The sequence below is a fragment of the Triturus cristatus genome, chromosome 2_2 (genome assembly GCF_964204655.1).
Source record: "Triturus cristatus chromosome 2_2, aTriCri1.1, whole genome shotgun sequence".
Taxonomy (NCBI): Eukaryota; Metazoa; Chordata; class Amphibia; order Caudata; family Salamandridae; genus Triturus; species Triturus cristatus.
In genome coordinates this window covers 1,091,551,149-1,091,574,640 of record NC_140582.1, presented here as the reverse complement: position 1 = coordinate 1,091,574,640, position 23,492 = coordinate 1,091,551,149, and the positions used below count along the sequence as shown (strand labels likewise).

At 43.9% G+C, this 23,492-nt stretch overlaps 1 protein-coding gene across 7 annotated transcripts in view; it reads right to left on the bottom strand.

The window, feature by feature from the left end:
• Positions 1–23,492, bottom strand: part of RMND5A (required for meiotic nuclear division 5 homolog A) — a 288,575-nt gene that overhangs the window by 241,481 nt on the left and 23,602 nt on the right. For all 7 annotated transcript variants that reach the window (XM_085642633.1, XM_085642632.1, XM_085642634.1 and 4 more), the window contains exon 2: positions 8,983–9,125. In XM_085642633.1, coding sequence (XP_085498759.1) covers positions 8,983–9,125 — 143 coding nt within the window. The remainder of the gene's footprint in view (positions 1–8,982; positions 9,126–23,492) is intronic.

Here is a 23,492-nt window from a genome sequence, read left to right as displayed (position 1 = left end):
CGAAGTGTCTGTGCGCAGTTGTTAACTGCAATGTCGACTTGGCAAGTGCACCCACTTGCCAGGCCCTAACCTTCCCTTTTCTTACATGTCAGTCACCTCAAAGGTAGGCCCAAGGTACCTCTGTGGGCAGGGTGCAGTGTATGTAAAAGGTAGGACCTGATGCGTGTGGCATGTCTTGATAGTGAATTACTGCCAATTTTGTTTTTCACTGTTGCAAGGCTACCATAGGACAGAATGGGGAGTTTATTTATAACAACTTATAAACATAACTGCCCCTGGGAACAAGGTAAGAAACTAAAGTTTAGTATTCCTGTTAAAATGCAGCTTTTTTTTTTTACATTCTGTGTTTAAAAATACCACTTTTAGAAAGTAGATATTTTCTTGTTTAGCCATCCAGTGTGCCTCTGCTAGGATTGACTGTCTGGGTTTGAAGTGTCAGAGGCTGGGGAGGAGCAGCGGCTCCAGAGAGCCTGATGAGTCAGGGCTGGGCTGAGTAGACCTGGGCTGCATTTAGAGTAGGTGGAGTAGATTTCTTTTCACCTGAATGGGCCAGGTCTGCTTTCCACAAAGCGGTCTCCACCTCCTGCCAGGAAACTGCACCAGAGAGGACAGAAGTGGTTTTGACTGGGCACAGGGCTTCTCTGCACAAAGAGAACAAAGACATTTTGGGGTATAAGTATTAGACCTAAAACCCCCGAACTTTAGACTAATTCTGGAATAAAGAGGAACCTTTGCCAAGGAGAAGAGCTGGAGAAACTGAGGAGAAGTACTGCCCTTGCTTTGTGTCTGGGGTTGGCCTGCAGTTGCTGTTTCTGCCAAGGAAAGGAGGAGGTCTTTGCTGTGTGCTGTGTCCCCTGCTTGAGGAAAGTCTCCAAGGGCTTGAGTAGAGCTTGCCTCCTGTTTTGAAGTCTCAGGAACACGCGACTCAACCCCCAGCTCCCCTGAATTACCTTGCTGGGAGTTCTAACCTGCCAGGAGTGCCTGTGACTGTGTGGGCCCTCTGGAGGTTATTTCTGCTTCTGGGAGCTGGAAAGCAACGCAACAACAAGAAAATTGATGCATCGCTCTTCTTGCGACAGTTTTCCGACACAATGCCGTGGTGCGAGAAGAATCTTCGTGCCGCGCCGCTGCTGAAACCGACGCAGCGCCTGTCGCTGCTGAAAGAATCGACGCTGGAGAAATCAATGCAGCGCGGCGGACGCATAGGTTGCCGACGCATCCCGGATTTCCACGCATCTTCCCTGTGCAGCAAGCTTTCCCCCGAAGCATCATCCGTGGATTGAAGCCGTCTCAGAATTGACGCATCGCTCCCTCTACAGACCGGACCCGACGCACCGCTTCCCTGTGTCCAGCGGAACTGTTGCACCACATCCATGAAGGTCTCCGGAAACAACGCATCTCTTTGTTTTTACGGAGCTTCCCATCACTGCAGCTATTTGGCTTGGTGACTTCTGTCGCAACGACAGGTACTTTGCAAGAACTCACGCATCCATAGTTTTCTATGGACTCAGTTGCTAAAACCTTTTGAAAGCCATTTTTCTTAATACTTGTATGTTGGATTTTTTGTCGTTTTGGTCTTGTTAAGTTTAGATAAAGATACTTTATTTTTCTAAACCAGTGTGGTGTCCATTTGTGGTGTTATCACTGAGTTACTGCGAGTGTTGGTACAAATACTTTACACATTGCCTTTGGGTAAAGCCGGTCTGCTCGTGCCAACCTACAAAGGGGGTGAGCAGGGGTTATCTAAAGTGTGTATTCCCCTTACCCTGACTAGAAGCAAGGGTCCCTATTTTGACAAAGTTACCTACCTCTGCCAACCAGAGATCCCCATTTCTAACAGTGTCTATTGGCACATTGGCCATGAAGGCCTGGGTTGCCTCTTTTTTCCTTGTCGAGTGGGCTTTTGGCCGTCTGTTTAGTGTATTTTCAGCTGAGGCATAGCATACTTAAATTGCCTCTACCTTTGGCAGAGGTGCTCCTTTATTGGACTTTGAGTGAGAGACAAACAATTGATTGCCTTTACGGAATTTTTTGTCTCCTGAAGAAAGCATAGTAAAGCCCTTCTTACGTCCAGGGTGCGAAGGCTTCTTTCTAGTCTTATTTGTGGGTTTTTGAAAAAGAGTGCTAGCTGTATGCTTTGTTCATGTGGAATTTGCTTACTACCTTAGGTAGAAATTGAGGGGTTGTTCTTAGAACGTTGTGCTTGTAGATTTGCATGTATGGTTCCTCAATTGTTAATGCCTGTAGTTCAGTTACTCTCCATAGAGATGTTATAGCTATTAAGAAGGCAGTCTTTATAGTGATGTATCGGAGTTCTGCTTTGTGCGTGGGCTGGAATGGTTCAGTAATTAGCTGTGTTAGGACTGTGTTTAAGCTCCACATTGGGTCTGGAGTATTTCTTGGGGGTGCCATCCTCTTGAACCCTTCCAGGAATCTTTTGCTGACTGGTGCTTGAAGAAACTTTCACATGAATCTCCCCTGGTGTAGGCTACAATTGCTGCTAGGTGCAACTTGAGGCTGGAGTAGTTGATGTTACTGTCAAGGAAAAGCGTAAGATACAGGAGCTCTGTTTCCTGTGTGGAAATCAAATTTAGTGTATTGTATTCTGTACACCACATGGTTTACTGTTTCCACTTAGCTGCGTAGCATTGTCTTGTGGTTTGTTTGCTTGCCTCCTTTAGTATTTCCATTGTTCTTTGCGGTAAGTTAAAATGTCTGAACTCTATGTATTCAGGCGCCAGGCTGCTAGGACGAGTGTCGCTGGTTCAGAGTTAAAAATCAGACCCATTGCATTATGAGAAAGTCCTTGTCTGCCTTGAATTTGAACATTTTCCCCCTGGACAGTTAGAGTAGGCTTGAGGACCAGGTTTGTCTTGCCCATTGAGGGGCTATGAGAATTAGATTTGTTCCTGGTTGTATGGCTTTCCCCTGCTCTGTTTGTAGTAGAGGAATCAGAGAAAAAGCGCATGCCTATGTCCCTGACCAGTTTAGTGACCAGGCATTCCCTTTTGATAGGTGGTGTTGAAAGCTGAAGGCGAAGGATTGGCATTTTTTGTTCTCCATTATTGTGAATAGGTCTATTTCTGGAGTTCCCCAGAGGTTGAAGGCCTGTTGCAGGCTTCTTTGCTTTATCTCCCATGTATGTGAGCTGCTGTTCTGTCTGCTGAGTTGGTCTGCTTCGGTGTTGTCCTTTCCTGGCAGGTGAATAATCTGTAGGCTAATTTTCCTTGAATTGACCAATTTCCATATTTCCTGAGCTAGTTTGCTATGGGTAAATGATTTGTTCCTCACTGTTTGTTGAGGTAGAAGATTGTTGTGGTAATGTCCGTCTGGATCAATACGGTCTTCTCTTCTATGTGGGTGCTTGGAATGCCTTTAGTGCCAGGAACACAGTCATCTCTAGGAAGTTGATGTGCTTTATGGAGTCTGTTTCGGTCCACTGACCCCGTACTCTCAGGTTTCCTTAATATGCTCCCAACCCTTGTGGGAGGCCTCTGTTGTGATGGTCACTGAGGGAGTTGGTGATTTGAAAGGTCTGCCTAGTGTTATGTTCTTGGATGCCCACCATTGTATCTCCGTCGGAACCCTCTGTTACAACCACTAGATACTCCCAACTCCCTGTGGTTTGTGACCAACTGTTGCATACCAACTCCTGTAGAGGTTGCATGTGGAGCCGTGCAAGGGTGATGAGGGGAATGCATGATGCTATCATGCCCATGAGTTTCACGACAGTCCTCACTGTCAGAGACTGACCCTTTGGGTAGAGGCACGTTTGTTGTCAGATAGCTTGTATTGTCTTCTGGGTCGGGTATGCCCGTGCAACCTTGTGGTTTAATCTTGCTCCTAGGAGAGAGTGTGTGAGTGAGTGTGTGAGTGTGTGAGTGTGTGAGTGTGTGAGTGTGTGAGTGTGTGAGTGTGTGAGTGTGTGAGTGTGTGAGTGTGTGAGTGTGTGAGTGTGTGAGTGTGTGAGTGTGTGAGTGTGTGAGTGTGTGAGTGTGTGAGTGTGTGAGTGTGTGAGTGTGTGAGTGTGTGAGTGAGTGAGTGAGTGAGTGAGTGAGTGAGTGAGTGAGTGAGTGAGTGAGTGAGTGAGTGAGTGAGTGAGTGAGTGAGTGAGTGAGTGAGTGAGTGAGTGAGTGAGTGAGTGAGTGAGTGTGTGATCTTTGCTCTGAGTTTGCCTTCACCAGCCAGTCGCATAGGTAGGGATAGAAGTGGATTCCTCTCTTTCTTAGGGATGCTGCTACTTCTGATAGGCACTTTGTAAGACTCTTGGTGCTGATTCTATCCCAAACAGCAGGACCTTGAATTGGTAGGGAATGTCCTCGTGTAAGAACCCTTGTGTGCTTGGTTCATGGGGATGTGCAGACTGGCGTCCTTTAGATCTATTTTTGACATGAAATCCCCTTTCTATAGCTGTGGGATTACTTCTGGTAGAGTGGACATTTTGAAAGGCACTGTGTGACTGAATTGGTTTATGAATCTGAGGTTACAATCTCTATTGCTTGTTTTTGTAGGTGTTCCTTTATCTCCTGCCCCAACTGTAAGAGTTATGTTCCTTGAAACTTCTTCTTTCTTGGTGGGGGTTTGTTTGTTAGTTCTATACAATAGACAGGGCACACCACATTTAAAATCCTACTGTCTGGGGTGATGTTTTCCCATTGAAGTAGGTGGTGAGCTATACTGCCTCCCACTGGTGTTGTGTGGGGGTCTTCTGCTGTGGGCAAGACACTGATTTTGCTCCTCCCCCTCTCGAGGGCTGTCCCCTGGCTCTTCCTCTGCCACAAAAGGACTGCCTTGGTTGCTGCTGCCAGGCTAGGTATCCGGACTGCTGGTTGGATTGCTGTCCGCTGCCCTGTGTTTGATGATGATGTTGTTGACCTGTTGAAAAGGTGGACCTTCCTTTCGGTCTTCCGAGGTTACATCCTCCTCTCATGAAGGTGCCCCTCTGTTGCAGGGCTCCCATAGCTCTGGCCGTCTCATTGTCCTTTATTTGTTGAAGGGATTCAATCTATATGTGAAGGTTTGTTAATTGAGGTTTGGACCTCTTGCTTTCTCATGCTTGGGTCTTGCTTTCTCATGATGGGTTCCCCCATGAGGCTGTGCCCTTTCCATATTGAAGGAACCCCCATCCTGGCTTGTTCCAGGTGAGATACAAGCACTTCTGTATGTTTATCCCATCTCTATGTTAACAGGTGGTTAGAACCAACCTGATTCGCCCTGTTCTAGAGGTCACTATACTGTTCCTCACGCCATCATAATAATATAATATGCATCCACCACAACTGGAGGCATGTTTTTAGTACTCACAAATACACCGGCACTGACCCCGCATCGCAGAGCAGTTCTATCCTCACCCACCCACCCCCAAACCTTTTCCAGCTACTGGCAGGACAGCTCACATTTAGTCTTCCTTGTTCAAACTATTGTTGAACATGTTCTTTGCTATTTTTAACCACACTGTACTCTTTTCTTCGCTTGACCCCAACGCCACCGCTTTATCCATTAGGATGATCGGCGTATGTACCTTTGGCTCATAGCCCAGGAAAGATATGGTATATTCTCTGCCTGTTGTAGTTGAGTCTCGCATTGACAGCCACTCATCAACAGTATAGGGTGTTTGGATTGTTTTATTTAAAGCAATATCAAGATATGTCTAATGTGCTGTGGTCTTACTATGCGGTATATGCTCTTGATCACATTGTGACTGGTACGGAACACAATTGGTTTGTTTCACCACAAGTTCCACCGACAAATCTACGGAACAACAGGACAACTGGTGTAGTATCTCATACCGGTGTCCATTGTTTTTTCTTTCACTTTTGTTGTTTCACATATTAACTATTTTGCAGTAGCTTTAAATTTATCCTGACGAAGGCCACAACACTTTTATAGGTCCACAGGCCGAAACATGTAATTCGTTTTTCGAATGCAGATGTCTCTAATTTTGGCAGCTACATTACAAGCTATTTGTTTTTAATCCTGTCACAGGGTAGTAGAATAAAGTTCGCCTAAGATAACCTTGTCGGCAGTTTTAATCACCATTCACTAAAGCACTGTACCTCACCTTAAACACACCACGCTCACGTAGGGTTTTAGGACCATCCTCTCTTACAAAAAACATCCCTGAGGTCGTCCCTCGTAGCGAGGGGGTTGTAGCCCGCGTCACGACTAGGCTCTTGACACGGGGAGGCACCCCTATGATGAAGCATGACACCTTTGGTGTGTGAGAGGAACCGTCCTTTAAAAGGGATCCCCCCTCAATCCCCCCCCCCCACCCCCGAGCATGGTAAGCACATTTCACGCACCCAGCAGACTTACCAGGAGGACCCATGGGCTCTTTTTGTGAGTCTTAAAATCTGAGTGAACTCGACCAAAGGAAACAGAGCGCCAAGCAAAGTAAACTGTAAGGCTATGTAAAATAATGTGTTTAGGCCATTTTATTACAATAATGGTCCACACTCTAGTACGGATATTTTGCTGCTCTTAGTTATTTAACTGTCTGCTGTTAGAAATGTTATCCTTCACGTTTTCTGAAAAGTTGATGTAAACTTTCAGATTAGGAGCCTGCTTGAAGTACGGTTTTGTGCTCAATTGGAAACGCATTGCTCCCGTCAAATCTGGTTTATGTCCCATCACTTGAGCTTTAAGTTCTTGATAATGAGAATAATCCCTGTCTGTACTGTGGCAGCAGCCCAACTTTCAGCACCTGTGAAAAAAAATGGCGTCATGTGCTGGGCAGTTGACATGGATGACCTGCAGTAAAAGCCTTATTACCGAGACTTAGGCCTTGTTATTACAGTAATGTTCCACCCTTGCGGGCTGATCTTTTGCTGCTCTCTTGTTTGAATAGCCTGCAGTTAGAAATTCAATCCTTCACGTTTTCTGAAAAGTAGATGTGAACTTTCAGATTAGGAGCCTGCGTGAAGCACGGTTTGGTGCTCATTTGGAAACATATTGCCCCCGTCGAATCTGGTTTATGTCCCATCTCTTGAACTTTAAGTTCTTGATAATGAAAATAAGCCTTGTCTGTGCGCTATCTGTACTGTAACAGCAGCCCATCTTTCAGCACCTGTGAACTCAAAATGGCATCATGTGCTGGACATTTGACATGGATGGCATTCAGTAAAAGCCTTATTGTGGAGACTTTATGATGTGCTGACAACAGGGACGATTCTTAAAACACCATCAACAAAAACACACAAGATACAAAGCACATTGTGGAAAAAAAAAAAAGTGATCAATGCGTGAGCTGCTTGGCCTTAAGTAGCTCTCAACAATTTTCACTGATCAGAAGTAGCTCTCACTACAGAAAAGGTTGGGGGACTCATGTGTTACTGTTTTTTAGGAGTAAGCAAGAGTCTCCTTTCTTCTCCTCCAAGGGGACCTCAAAGGTATCAACTACTCTCTTGATGAGGCTGTTGTATAAGGCTATGTCGTCTTGTTGCTAAGCCTTCAAGGGACAACTACAGACATCTTCTGGACTTTGTGTCAAGCTCGTTCCAATCTTCTGCAAAAGTTCCCGAGGATTCCTCCTCTTCTGGAGCGTTCTCTTCGACGACCTCTTCGTGAGGTTCGGGGGTTGCCGCAGCTTCGAGGATATCCTCCTCTGCAACGGTGGAAGGTTTCACCAGAATTCTGGATTCCTTCAGCACCTCAATCTCCTTTCGTTGAAGAAGTGCCGCCATTTCTGCTTCTAGGTGTCTTTTTATTTTCTCCACCTCAAGGTCCCTTTTGACGTCTGAGGCCGGGGAGATCCTCTTTTTGGGTGTGGTAGATTCTGCCTTCAAGGGTATGGTTTTTCCCTTTGTGGCCTCTCGTTCGGCACCTGCCTTCGTCGATTTCAATGATCTTCCCTCGTAGGTATCTCTGGGGCAGAATCCGTGGGTTTCTTTCGGTCACAGCTGACCCTCGGTGGTCGTTTTCTTTTACGCCTGGGCTGCCTTTTGCTCCTTTTCAGGGACCTTAGTTTCCAACGGGTCAGGGTTTTTTACCTTGTCAGTCTTCTTCTATGCGTCCTTCGACATCTTCTTGATGGTACGGCTCCTCTCGGCGTCCTCTTTGAGGATCTCGACATCCGACCCCCAGTGTGCAGATTCTGCAGCCACTCCCTGGTCGTCATCTTTGCTGGAGAGGCCCAAGTCCCTCAGTGATGGTTGTTTCTGGTTCTGAAGCATGGCAGCGAAATAGGCCTCCTTCTGCTTTTGAAGTGCCTTGAAAGTCTGCAACACGAAAACCACACAGGCCACTCAGTCCTTATCCTTGTGATCCCTCAGCAGACAGAGGTTACAAACATCATGTGGATCGTGTTGTGCAAACTTGTGGTGGCAATTTGGGCAATATTTGAAAGGAGTATTTTCCATGGTCCCTACCTTGCCCTCTTTCGATCTATCTGCATCGTTGCTCCGTCAGGATTTCCAGACGGGGAAGGGTGTCCGGAGGACTCTCTCCCTCTCCGGGGTATTCTTAGTCAATGACCGATTGTTTTCTCTCGAATTCCTTGATTTGGGGGGGGGGGGGGGGAGGAGAGGGGGGGGGGGGGTTCGTCCAAAACTTTAGAGTATCTCCCTTTGCTTCCAGACCAAACGGCAGAAAAACAATCTGGAGATGGCTACCACGCACATGAATTTCCGGGGTGCCATCTGATGTCACACAAGGGATGGACCTAGCACCAAATGGTGGTCGACGATGCCCCAGGGAGGGAAAGAAGAAAAAAAAAAGAATTCTGGACCCAACCACTAGATGGCAGAATAATGCACAGCATGTGAAGCCAGAAAAGGATTCATACTGCAAAAACAGCATTTCTCTTAAAGTAACCTCCCTCTCAATATTTTTTTCAACAAACATTGTGCAGAACATCTCGAGATTTCTTCATTCTCCTTTTCTTCAAAGATCGGAGGGGAAATAGCAAATACCACTTTCGCAGGTTATGGGCATACATTTTCAAAGTCAGCATGTGTGATATAAATGCAAAAACATTATACATACCTTATCAATGGCTTTCCCCACCCGAGACACACTGCTATGAATGTCTTTGTGATCGGAGGCCAATTTTTGTACTGTGTCTTTTATCCGTTTACAGCACTGTGTCAGAACAAGCGAAAGGGTCCCTGACAACTCACCCTCTTGACCTGTACAGCGGAAAGGAAAATAAATAAGAACATTAGAAAGTCACAAACGCAATGACTTAACGGTGCACTCTAGATTGTTCTTTGTCACTAAAGCTTCACCATAATTTTAGACTAAAACAAAATCCATACACAAAATAAATGTCGAGTCATTTATTTATGAAAACCCCAACTAAAAAAGACAAATTACTTCAAATACCAAATTACATGTTTGTCATTTGGCCCTGAAAAGGTGTAGTTCTAATGCTTGATTGCTGACCAGGGCACTTAAAAGTTAGCTCAAATCTTGATGAATCTTCAAAAAAAAGCCCACCTGCTTGACTGAAGGAAATAAGACACTAGATGGATATCAATCATACTTCTCTTAATGCAAACAAAACTGAGAGATTACTAGCTGGCAGCAATCAGGCTTCTTTATGCTTAGTTTGGATCTTTGTTTTACCCATTGCAAGTCCAGTTTGACTGGAGTTATAGCTGAATCATTTCTCTCCTTTGATTGACCATATTTGATGAACTGACGCAGTTCATTATTATGTGCATTTCACCTCAAAGACAGCACATTTGAGGACCTCCGCCCCCAACCCCCCTCCCACCAGTCACAGATCATCTGAGTCCTGTGCATTATTTAGACATTGGTATAAGGATGCAGGCCAGGTCTCTTGAAGAATAGTTTCTGATTTCAGACTCCGTCCAGAACTTTACCATCTGTGAAATATGCTACGTTGAGTATCCACTGCTGCAAATACAGCAGTACAAGTGAGGGAAAGAAAGAGTAGCCAGAGTTACGAGATGGAAAAAGTTACCTAATTATCTTTGCCATGTTACTGCTTTTCACTGCTTAATGCTTCAAGCATCGCCACACTCAACTGTTTAATCATTTATGTATATTACCGCTGCTTGCAATGTCATGTGTTTTTGGTGCATATGCATCGATGTGCTTTGATGCACAGGCACCTTAACATGTTTTGCAACGTTGCAAGTAAAACATTAATAACACATAATATACAGAAGTAATTAGGAAACAAAATTAATTTACTAAAAATCATTTGTTATAGACAATTTCATTGACCACTAAAATTACAAACTATGCCATTTAAAACTTCCCATTCAAAATGTATGTTGAAGACACAATCCAAACCCTAAAATGCATTAAAATAGCCAGTTAGGCTTAGCTACACAACACCAGTGTCCTAGCAATGCACTGCGCAGGACCACAAATAACATTAGTGACACCACCGCCACAGTTCTAGGACGTATTGTTTAACGCCCGATTTCCCGGTTTAAGCATATGGCTAGACTATTCCAAAGTATGATGCTGCAAGCAGGAAATAAGGTAGTATATTGAAATATTATTTTAATTTGGGGCAACAAAACAGCATTTATGTGGGACAGATCACTTTTGGACACAGTGACATTAATTGTGTGAATCTTGATGAGAATATCTGTTGCTGTTAGTGGGGCTGTTCATTTTAATAGCCATGAGATCTCTATGAAGTCATCTTTTGGTTCACAGTGGAACTCTTTGTAGCCTTTTGTTTCAGTGTAATATTATATGGTGTCACTCATGAACTGCTATTGAAACCTTAGCTTTTTGTTTATAAGCCTGTGAGGTTTTATGTTGGCTTAAGTTGAACGGCAGCCTTTCATGAACAGGTAACCTCTGGGAACAAGGGCGTCATCTCTGTACTGGGGTGAATGTATGACATTGTTCTGCATTCTGTCCATCAATAGTTATTTTTGCATTTGTCACCCCGAGTGGGACAGGTATGCTCAGACGTGAGTCCCGTGCTCTCCATGCCACTGGAATCAAGCTATCCTGGCTGAAGAGGGGTGAAACCCTGAAACCGGTCCTAGGATGCTTGTTTCCAGTCCAGGGAGGACCTGGCTTGGCAGTTCGGGCTGGACTGTTCCCATTGGGGGCAGGGTCAAGACTGATTTGCATATGGCTGGGTCCAAACTGTAATGGCATGGTGAGCAAAAAAACGATGGATTTAGGCCCAGATCTCTGTACTGGGGTGAATGTATGACATTGTTCTGCATTCTGTCCATCAATAGTTCTTTTTGCATTCGTCAATCGAAATGCACATTTCATTTCTATGTAAAGTAATTTTATGGAATGACTGATGAAATCTAATGGAGCTGTAGGCTTTGATCTCCATATAATGTTTGCAAGGACACCTAATGTCGTTCATTAAAAGCAGAAAATGCCAATTCTATTTAACGTCTGGGGACATACGGGTACAAGCAAACTACAGCCTTTGCCCCACTTAGATTATCTACAAAACAAGGACAACCTCTGATCACTAAGACAGTATTTATGGGATTCCTGATGAGAATGCGAATAAACTTCGAGACTGTTTGACATTCGCATGAAGGTTTATATAGCCAGGCTCCAGACACCTTGAAAAGTAAAATAAAGCTTACAGCTTTAATCGAAAGATGCCTGGTAGAGATCACATTTTATTGTAAGTCCCTGGATGCAAGCAGGATGAATTAAGGTAATTCCACTTTTAGCATTCGGCCACGCCTTGGGCGGAAAAACCTACTTCTGGCGATGAGGGTGGAGTCGAAATTGGAGAAATCTCCATAACTGCCCGGAACAAATGTGCACAAGGGATGCGTTTTTCAGTGAATCGAAATTCATGAATTTATTTTTCTTTAACGGACATTATGGTTGTCTACAAAGACCAGTTACTAAACCATAGTTTTAAAAAGCTCAAAAAAATTTCTAAAACTACTTCAGCAGGAAGGGCATTACAATATGTCAAAATGTTACAGTAAGTTAAACTATAAAGTCAAATCACGTACAACCTATGAACTCACATGACAATACAGATTACAATAACGACATCAAATTTTCTGAAGATGTACATCGTCACACTTTATCAGAACTGTTTCTTACTACTGGAAATGAAGTATTTTCCGTATATGATAGGAGGAAACATTTAAATTGCTTACAGCGCTACTGCAGCTTTACATTTAAAACCTGTGAAAACATCTACTTTATAATAAAAATGTATTTGTTCAGGGTGGCACTAATGATTTTAATCCTCTAAAAACTCTAAAAGGTCTTCTGTTTGCTGCGAGAACAAACTAGGCTTTTTGTTTTCTGGTAATCTCCGTTTAGACATCTGTAACAGAAGCCTTTGGTCTTCTATGGGTTATTTCAGGGGGCTTTTGTTGGCCGTCTGTGGAACTGTAACCTCTGTCCTACATTTGTCAGTGGAACTAAATCGTTTAGATTCCTTGTAATCTCTGAGATATGTTGACCAGTGGAACACGGGACTATGTATTCTAAGAAGTCCACTGGGTGCCAGGGTTTACATCCCATGTGTCTTTTTAATATGTGATACTAACTCAGTGATGACGACACCAATTACGTCACGGATTCCATTTGTGTTAAAACTATGAGATCATGCTTGACATTGTGAACAATGCATGGAGGAATATTAAGTCTGGACAGCGAACCATAAATTTTAGATCATGACCAAAACGTTCGACTAATTCATGTTTTTAAAAACTGTTGCTTAGATACTGAACTTAGTTACCCTAACATCCATGAGTTAATGCTTTTCCATAACCTAAGACCAATACCCCTGATGCAGTACTTCGTTCTACAAAGCTGGATGTTTGTCACGCATGTAGTGGCGTTTGTGGTGTGGTCTCTATCCATTCCACATAACCCAGTAAATCATGCAGCCAATACCCCATATTCCTTCAATCCGATGAAATGTATGTTTGGGGATAACATGGACTATGTACATAATTTGGCTGCCATTAATTTAAAAATAACTAGTTTTGTTTTCTGTATAGAACAGAGATAACTGTTCTAGGATCAATACCATAGTGAACCGTTGTTTCCTAAATATATAGTATCATTCCAGGTTTTCAAAATGTTGGGCTTACCCTTGCTCACAATATTGTTTGTGTGTGCACCAGGCACAGCATTCAACCCCAAAGGACAGCCAATGCCAAATGAATGATTGGGTGAGTGGCCTGGCAACTTCCAATCCCACCTCACATGGATAAATGCCATGGTAGTGCTGGACCAACAACTTGTGACTCAAAATTTCTTTACAGGAACATAAGTTGTTGGATATTAACCGGGAAAAAAAAAGCACAGATGAAGTTATGTTATGGTTTCAAATTAAAACCTGAAAACCCACCAAATTCACCACTTACAGTCCACCATACGAAATCAGAACTGACTTCCCCACATCTTCAATAAAAGTGTTTTTTTTCAGTGCATTTCTTTTTTCTCATGTGAATTCTGCAGGGTTTACACTATCTGATCGGTAACTATTTCACATTTATTTTTTTCTTCATAAAAAATATATTGGTTTTTCACCTTTTCCAGTACCTCCATTATTTTTTTTGTATGCTGTTGTAACAAACTCGGACGAAGAGAGTTGTGTAAGTTTATTACAAGGTAGCTACACAGCAGAGACAGCAAACAGGACCAGAGTACAGATGACAGCAAACTGCCGATAATCTTGTTCAAAACCTGGAATGTAGAGACAGTGTACCTAGGCAACAATGTAGTAGACCTCAAACAAAGGTTATTGTAGAGTCGTAACACAGAGTAATGGAAGAGTGAGAATATAACATATGCCTGTGTTTAAAACAGTGTTTGAAACTTGCCAACTGTTTTTGCAAACCATACGACTCACTGGGTAAACGCTTTAGATTTACATTTCACTTTTTCCGGTGTAAAAGGGCATTTACAGCTCCTATTGGGAGGTATGCTATGCTCCCACCTAAGGAAGAGATGTGCATATTTTGTTCACACTTCCTCACATCCCTAACACGGCCAATGCAATTTTTTTTTCTCCAGAAGTTTAGAACTAGAAGAGCTGAACATGAACAGCTAAAGGCAGCAAGCACGTGGAAAGAGTGAACAGATGCACACACATCGCATCTTAATTTTGACTTTCTTCAAGGTGAAAGTAATTTTTCATTCAAATATGGTGTGCTTCAGCTCTCCCATCCCTCACTCCGAATGAGTCGATGTGCACTCCATACTTCACATAGCCCCTCAAAATATTTTTTTTAGAATGAGTATGATGGATCGAGAAATCCTGGTGTTTCGATAAACCCTAAAAAAGTTCAATAGGAGAAACATATCTCAGGTAATCCTATACAAGCTTAGATTAAAATTCTATAGAAGTTATGGGGCAGAGAGTGTGATCTCCCAGAGTCGGGGTTGTCCACGGAAAGGAGCGAAGATTTGGGACGCATGAGTTAAATACAGGGGGCTCAGCTAGAGGCTGAGGAGGGGGGGGGATATGAATTCTGGGTTAGGATATGATTTTTATGTAGGGTTTCCTGGGAGGGTAATTGCGATATGAATCGTCTTTGTGGACATATATGCCGCGCTATGTAACTTTTGCACTGCCTGCCTCTCCTATTCTGTACCTAGCTCAAGTAACCGTGATGAAGCTGGTTTTTGTTTCAATAAAAAGACTGTGTAAAAAGAAAAATTCTATAGAAGAACAGGCAGACTGGATTGTGACTTGCTTTCTGTACTGTACATATATACGGAAGACAATATACTAAAATGCATATTCCTCGAGGGTCTGGAACTGCAATACAAATCAAAAATTTACAAACTGCAACAAATTATTCCCGCTTAACCTGTATTTCTTCACACTGAGTAAATCAAACCAGTAATTACTGACACAGCATTATTCTAAATATATTTATTACGTGTTCCTAATTTTTATATCTTTTTATCAAGCTTCAACATAGAGTTCTAAGTACAAAGTGCCTCATCAGTTAATACTATCAAATTCAACATAAAGGACATCATTACATAAATACCAAATTCATCATATCTTCCTCACGACAATCCAAACCATATTAATAACATTACTTTATCATCAGAAAACCCACTCACCTCATACACTTTCCACGCATACCATTCATTCAAACTCAGACAAAGACACAATCCCCCAAAATCAACGCCTTCACGACCCAACACAGATCGGTTGCATTGTAATTGGGGGGTGTGGGGGGGAACTCAAGAACAATCACAGCCAACTCATATTTGAGTGGAGATATTAGTTTCCAACCACCTTTGTCAGGGCCTAAGACAGGCTATCCTTGTTTCAAAATGAGCATACGGTTTAATCTAGGTCAGGGGTCTTCAAACCTTTTCTGTAGTAAGAGTTACTGTTTTTCAATGACAATCACTGTGAGCTAGACCCAGAGGTATCAGAGCGCTTTACATGAGAAGATAATATAAAGCAAACATGGCATACAAATAGATAAAAGGATAATGAAACATCATGTGAAAAATACAAATCAAAATAGATATACAGGTGCAAGAGCTATACACTTCACATCAATTAGGTAGGTGATGTTCGGGAAATGGACATATATCACTGGACAAATATAACATGGTGAATGGAGATCAGGTGCAGGTCACAGGTTAGGACCCCTAATAATAGTTGGGCCAAAAATGGCATACAAATAGATAAAGATCATGAAAACAACATGCAAAATATACAAATCAGATAGATAAACAGGGTCAAGAGCTATACATACCAAGTAATTAGGTAGATAATGTTCAGGAAGCGGACAAATATTACTGGACTAATATAACATGGTGAATTGGAGATTAAGTGCAGGTCACAGGTTAGGATCCCCAATACTAATTGAGGAGGTGGGTTTTGAGTTCTTTTCTGAAGCTGAAATAGGAGGGGTTACAGCGCAGGTTTTTTGGGAGGGCATTCCAGATGATAGGGGCATTACCACAGAAGGAGCGTGATTGTGTGGCTTAATTTCTATGCAGTGGTGGGATTAGGAGGAGGGTGTTGGTGCTTCTCAGAGGTCGTGTGGTGCCAGTAATGAGGAGTTTCTTTGAAAGGTACTGGGGAGTGTTTTGGTGGAGGACTTTATGAGTAATGCAGGCAGTTTTGTAGGCAGACCGGCCTTCAATAGGGAGCCATTTAAGTGATTTGAGAGCCGGGGATATATGATCGAAGCATTTGCAGTCTGTGATGAGCCTGGCTGCAAGGTTGAGCACAGCTTTGATTAGAGCAAGGTGGACCTTTGGGATTCCATTGAGGATGGCGTTACCATAATCAATACGTGAAAGAACAAGTGACTGAACAACAAGTTTAAAGTCGTCGGTAGGTATAAAGGGTTCGATTTTCTTGAGGTGACGGAGAGTGAAGAGGGATCCTTTAGCAGAGTGGACGTTAAGGGTTAGGGTGTTGTCGATAGAAATAGCTAATATTAATTTTGTAATAGCGACCACATCAGACAAGATTACCTTAATGGCCACCCTATACAGGATTAACAACATTTGGAATACCTTTGTATGGGTAATACTTAACAACTACAGCTGCAATGCCAAACCATCAAAGTAATACTGTTAGTAAAAAGTTTTCCGATCGCCACATGATTTATCACTCAAACATCAGCTTTAAATAGTTTTGGAAAACTCAACAATTTTTCTCCAAATATCAGTTTATGAGTTCTGAAGGTTCACACATTCACCATCGCAAATACACACTTAAATTTTGGTTTCCATAAATTAAACAAAGCAAAACCTGCATATTTAGTAGAGGGGGAGCTTCACACAGAAGAGCTACTAGTTAGAGAAGCCTATTTTAGGTACAATATACACATTCTTTACATTAGGGTAAGACACAAAGACCATAACTCATGAAAACGTTGCAAAAAAAAAAAAAAGGGGGGGGGGGGAGAATACAGAGGTCCACCCAATATCAGAGTGCCAATATTCCACCTCCCTCTTTGCCACCACTTGCTGCCTCCTTTGCTGCAATCACTAGTGATTTCTTAGATTTGGATGCAGTACTGGGAGTCCATATACCAGTACTGGGAGTCCATATACCAATACTCTCCACCTACTGTGCCTCAATGTGTTGCCTACAAGCCAGGCCCTCCCCAGATACTCAAAATTTGTAATCCATGCATTAAGATGCTCACTCTTCCATTGATTCCTCATTTCACCCTAAGCCGCAAATTCCTTGAATCCAATACAATACAATACAGGACAGTGAGTGGAAATATCTGCTGCTGACTGTCATATGTCACCATGTACTGAGTCAAAGAAAGAGCACAGAACCAGTAATAAGATGGTATTCTTTCCACAGCTTTAGACTTTGCTACAATGCAGTCTCAGGTGTAATATGTATACCCTTAAGATCCATTGGAGGTTGGCCCCAAGTCCTCTCTTTAAATAATTTTCAGCAAGTTTTGCTTCTCCCAAAAGTAATGGTTTGCAACCCTCCGAATTCCATCCATTACATCACCTCACGACAGTGCATATAATACTGTAAAAGAAAAGTCACCAAAGGGGCTCTCACAAAAATGTCACTACTAATTAAGTAGATCCACCTTTTAGTAAATGCTGACAAGGTAAAAAAACGATAATTTTCTGAGCTCAAAACAGTCCATCTTTATTGTCGTAAGAGTTAAGTCACATCACCAAGAAGTATAGTGAACCATCAACATATTTTAACAAGCATTTACAATGCAATGGTCTCGGCATTGGTAAAGTTAGAGCTATTGGCATTGCTCATGACATTATTTTTGTTTTTAAAACATTTAAAGAAACGGCATTGTCATGAGCAATAGCTCTAACTTTACCAATGCCGAGACCATTGCATTGTAATGCTTGTTGTTAAGCCCTGACAGCGAACACCGACAGATGCAAAGTGTAGCCCACATAAGATCTATGCAGGCGGGCAACTAGAGCCAAATTTCGGGGGGGGGGGGGGGGGGGGGGCTACGTCTTCCAGCCATAGGCAGAGTGGCTGTAAAAAGGGGCAGCCTTCGAGCCGAGACCTAAAAAGCCTGCCGAAGTCAAGCACCTGTCTGTGTCTGCCCTGCCTCGACTGCTGAAATTGAGAGCCTGTCGTGCAGGTTTTTAACACAGATCCCAGAACAGCAGTCCTGCCTCATCAAAGCTGCTGCAGGAACGAGTTCACCAAACACAACCACCAGCGTCGCCCAGCAAGTAAAGTGGGCCTTAGCCATGAGACAGTTAAACGACTGCATGCCCAGATATATATCCACCGCTAAAACACTGGACTTTTGCCCATATGGCAAGAACTGTTGAGTTCATCCAAGCGTTAGCCAGTAGGGAAATGCAGAGTAGAATGCACGTGTACATGTACGATGCAACGTAGTCATTAAGAGAACTCAAGAACAGGGAAGAGAGAGCTGTCGCAGAGGAGTTTGCAAAGAAGTTTGTTACCGTTCAGCTAAAATTTTACTGCCCGTTCGTTCACACATTCACTTACCTTACACTAGCAGCTACTCACGTTTAATCCGCTTGAATCTGTAATATTTCCCAATTTCCCACCAGCTAGCGGACTGTTTATAGTAACCTCAGAGGCACGTGCGTACTTCAAAGCCAATGAGCACATTCGAATTCTGTGCAGCTGCGTAGGATTGGATGAGGTGCCGAAAATGCTCCAATCTTGTGTCACTTTACAGATTAAGAGTCTTTTCCACTCTCAGACGACTGCCAGTATACATTCAGGCGTGGGATTGGCTGTCATGTGATTCGGAAGTAGCGCATCGGTGGACGAATTTTTATTCCCACGGAGCGCAAAGTGAGCAAGTCGAAATATAATGTCAACACTTCTGTTTAGGGGGCGATCCTCATCTCGGACTGCATAACTTGAGGTTTACGTAGCACCCCAAGAAATTCAGCTGATGGAGGAGGAAGCGCCCTCACTGCGGGTCACAAGGAGCACCCCAAAGCCCCTTGCTGATGGGGAGATCAGCAATTAGAGGCCCACAACTCGAAGTAAGAATAGCGCCCTTCAACCACCATGCTTGCTCAGACCAACAAGCACACCACTGCCTTTCTCCGAGGCAATGTATGCAGCCCAAATGGAATGTCCCTTTCTCATCGCGCATTTCCATATGTAATGGCGATTCACTGCTCTGGGTAAAAGCAGCTGGTTCTGGTAATCCTTCCACCACTTTCCAAAAGTGCCAGAGGCAGACCGTCTCGCTGAGCCATTCTTGGTTATTCAGCGAGTCCGATAAATTTTTACAATAATTCTTCCATCAGCCAGATTATTCTTAAATGCATGGTGACAAAAGCTCAGATAACATTCTTGCGCTTCTCTTGTTAAGCCATGGCATTATTTTGTGCGCTTCTTGAGCTATGCAGGGTGTGAGCATCTTGAAGAGCAGCCCCGGCTCTACCTCTCCCCCAATGGCCGCTCTATGACTTAGAATGAGAAACCGGAAGAATCGTATCCAAGCCTCTTGTCACCATGCATTTAAGAATAATCAGGCTGACGGAAGAAATGTTGCAAACATGTATTAGACTAGCAGAGTACCGAAGAATGACTCAGCGAGCTGGTCTCCATTTAACCGTTTTGGAAAGTTAGATAAGGGATTAGCAGAAAGGAGCTGCATTTACCCGTTTGGGATTTTTGAGAGCCAAGGAGATACAGCGGCCCCAGCTCTACCCTGCCCCCTCCTCCAAAGGCCTCGCCCGCACAGCCCGAGAGGCCACAACGGAGGAGCAGAGCGGCCTCTAGCAACTGTCTGGAACAGGAAAGCAATGCAAAGTTGAATTGTAAACTCCACGTCTGCCACAGAAAATAAATGCATTTAACCTGTGAGGTGCGCTGGGGTGAAGTCACCATAATTAACCAATACAGGGTTGAAAATGTAAAAGCAGAGTCTGAGACAGGAAAGCAATGGCTCCTTAAAAGGTAAGCGCGAGGTATCTCAAATAAGGCTACATCCTAAAACAAGCCTTCGATTATTAGCCTCCTGCTTGGTTTTATTACAAAGCCTAATGAAAGTTGGAAGATTGCCTGACACGAAGTTTGGAAGTGGAAGTGAAATAGCTTCTTTGAGTCAGACGACATTCTGTGGCATCACATTCAGGAAAATATAGAGTATTTTGTCTTCAACATTGAGTCTGGGGAAGGGAGCAACATTGCACTGTATCGCGTCTATAACCAATTATGTAAACACGGGAGAGAGTGGTTTCAGATGGCTGTGTAAAGGAAAACGAGCTATAGGAGGAGAAGTAAAAGAAACTGTGCAAAATTAAATATGCTGCATACATCAATATAATTTACTCTCCCTAACATGCCTACTTTGTGACCCTTAGCAGACATGCCAGCCCTCCCGATTCAGGCGGGAGACTACCGATTTCAAGGCTAGTCTCCCGCCTCCCGATTCAAGCTCCAGAAACCAGATTCCTCGGGGTTTCAGCTGACAGGGCTTGGTATTGTGTAACGTGCTAATTCTTCCAGCAATAGTGGCGATGCAGGGGCTCTAGGAGGGGTGAAAATCCAACAAAGCCCCATTAACAAGGGAATGGTCTTTTAAAGACCTATGAAGTACTGGGGGGCGGCTGTGTGGGTGCCCGGGAAATTGTTTCAGCCCGAGGTGCCACACACGAGGGAGGGGGGGGGGGGGGGGGTTGGTGTATGCGCTGCCAGCAACCTGCTAGGCCAGTGCACAACACTTTGATGTTTCACTGGATCGATCGAGCGCCAAGAAGTCTAACAAATCACAGCATGTGGTTACGAACAGAGCAATTGGCTTTTAACTGCTAATTCCTCACTAACGTAACCAGCTCTATTGTACAGCGCTCTGACACCTTTGGGCAATGTACGTGCTTTATAAAAATGCACTAAATAAATAAAATAAATAAATAAAATGGTGACATAGATCACATAGATTGTATTAGTAACTTCTGCTTTCAAATCGGCTTTGTGTTGTTGCTGCTACTGCAAAGTGACGTACACAAGTTTCATCAATGGAGAGCTGGTCTCTTCCAGCCCAAAGAGCCTGCACGGATGCCTGTTGCACGAAGCAGCCCCAAGAGCTGTGGGTCGCTTGGGAGGGATGTCAGAATGTGACCTAGCAGAGGACAGGAATCATGACTTGCCTCTTCAGCACTTAGGTGGGGCAGGGGGGGGCTAAGGCTCGGCTGGACAGGGAGCGCAGATTAGGTTATTATATTGATCGAAGATATTTCCCAAAAATAATTAAACAAGATGTCGGCTGTCGACATCTCTCGTGCCCCGCTGTATTTATATAGTACGGCTCATACCGGAGATGCTGGTGTGCTTCGAGGACGGGGCCAGCGCTGTGCATAGTGATGATGTGAGGCGCTGTGAAGTGGTGCTGCGTGGCACTCTGACAGCGCTCCAGCACAGCAAAAAAAAAACGTTTGAAAGCCTGCTAGCTCACCGGCACAGCGACACCAAATGCTAATGCGGGAAGATTGAGGAAAAGTCATCGTTTGCGCTGTTCAACGTGTGTGTAGGATTGATGTCGCATTTCCGACTTTGCTCTGATGTTTCACTGGATCGATCGGCTGTAAGTTAAGAGGCGAACAGCGAGCCAGAGCCACTGTATTCAAAACACTTCCTTATCTAAGATATCAACCATAAACCACTGGGTCTCTGGGCAGATTTGACATGCCTGAGGCCAGGCGCCAGAAGAATCAAGGGGGAATGGGAGGGGGTGTAACGCAGGCTACAGCATGAACAAGACTAAATACACAGACGTGCTAAAAACAACAGTTACGTTGCAAAAGTGAGAAGCCGGCCGAGCACATGTGCGGACTTGGGGAAACCGACTCGTTTACGATGCACGGACACTTCCTTCCCAACGTGGGCAGAGAGAAAACAGAATATTTACCGATCGTGCAGGAAATCTATTCAGGTGAGCGGCAGAGGGAGCCGAGAGCAGGGGGAGAAGACAAGCACACCACTGCCTTTCTCTGAGGCGAAGCTGAAATGCCTCGGAGAAACGCTGCGTCCTTTTCGGATTCGGGGGCGTGTTTTGCTGTTATCTCCTCCTTGAGACTTCTTGCAAAAAACACGCCCCCGATCCGAAAAGGACGGGGCCTGATCTGAATGACTGACCTCTTCTCCAATGGCTGGCCAGCATTCAAGAGGCCAGCCAATGGAGAACAGGGAAGAAGAGGGGCGGGTTCAAGCCCCTCTTCTCCAAGTCATTAAATCTCTCGACTTCCGGTTCTGCCTTCGGCAGACCGGATGGTCCCGAGACCTAAAAATGCAATTGTGCTTACTATTCCAAAATCCGAAACTTTCACTGCATATCCTCACTTGAGTGCCTCTTCACCACCAGATGCATACAAGACTGCAAAGCAGATCGAATATAAGATCCTAAAATAGCCTCCAAATAAAATGTTCCCTTTCAATATCTTCTTTTTTGCCACAGCGGTCCCCTATCAAATTCATAAATGGCATGTGCAGGCCCGCCTTAGATATCACCGGTCCATTCTAACTCTATTGTTAGAACGCACAACGTCCTGTAGTTAGTTATAAGGATACTGATCCTTCCTAAGGTAAGGAGTCAGAGATTTGCCATAAAAAGCTTTCTTCACCATATACAAAACGTGTTGTGTATCCATATCTATGCATACCTTTCCTTACCTTATGGTGTGACATCCTACCACCACTACCAAAGCGCCTGTCTGAGAGGCCAGAGATATCAAACGCCACTCACCTTAGATACAACATGGTACTGCTGTACCCAGTCTCCCTCATAGGAGGCCAACATCCCACCCAACGTCTTTACCTTCCAGTGTGTACTCCGTCCTGCTGCTCCATATCCACGCCTCACGTCGTGTCTGCCAACGAACGCTGCTGCTTTATGTGCCGGTTTTTAATCCTGTGACCACACGCACACTTAAAACATGTGATCCAACAGCCCTTCCAGATCAGATGAAAAGAAGTTAGCATTTAAGATGCCATCTTCGATGTGTGCAGCCTTAGACACCTCAATCTGAATCAGGCAGCAAGAAATGAATATCCACCTATTCCTACAGAATCGTAATTAAACAACTTGCAGTGTAGAAACTAATCAATAGCCCTGCTTCTCCGGCTATACACTTCAACTAAAATGTCTATGAGCTTAAAAAACGCACACCTACTCAAAGCAACCTCCTAAAAGTCACGAGATCAGAGCTCACAACATTAACGTCATCTTAAACGTGGAAAATAGTAGATGCTCCCACTAAGGAAAGGCAGTCAAACAGATCAGAGCCCAAAGTCAGCCAAGTGGACAGACATCTCCGTAGCCCTAAAAGTTTGTTGGGTTGGACTCTTTCTTGTTCTACCAATCATATTACCTATAAAGCATCCAGTTCAAGAATGCTCCACCACTTTCTTGTCCATGTTTTGTTGTGGTTACTGTTTAAGCAGGAATGGTAATATTTAAAGCTTTTGTTTTATGAATGGTCTCAGCTCGCCTGCCAGGCCTTATATTTTGAAACAGCTGGCAAAACAGTTTTGAAAATACGCTGCTGTCGTGAGTGGTTCTTTGCCCAGACGTATCTGAAAGTTATGGCGACCACCGTTTTTCTCCGGCCCCACTGAC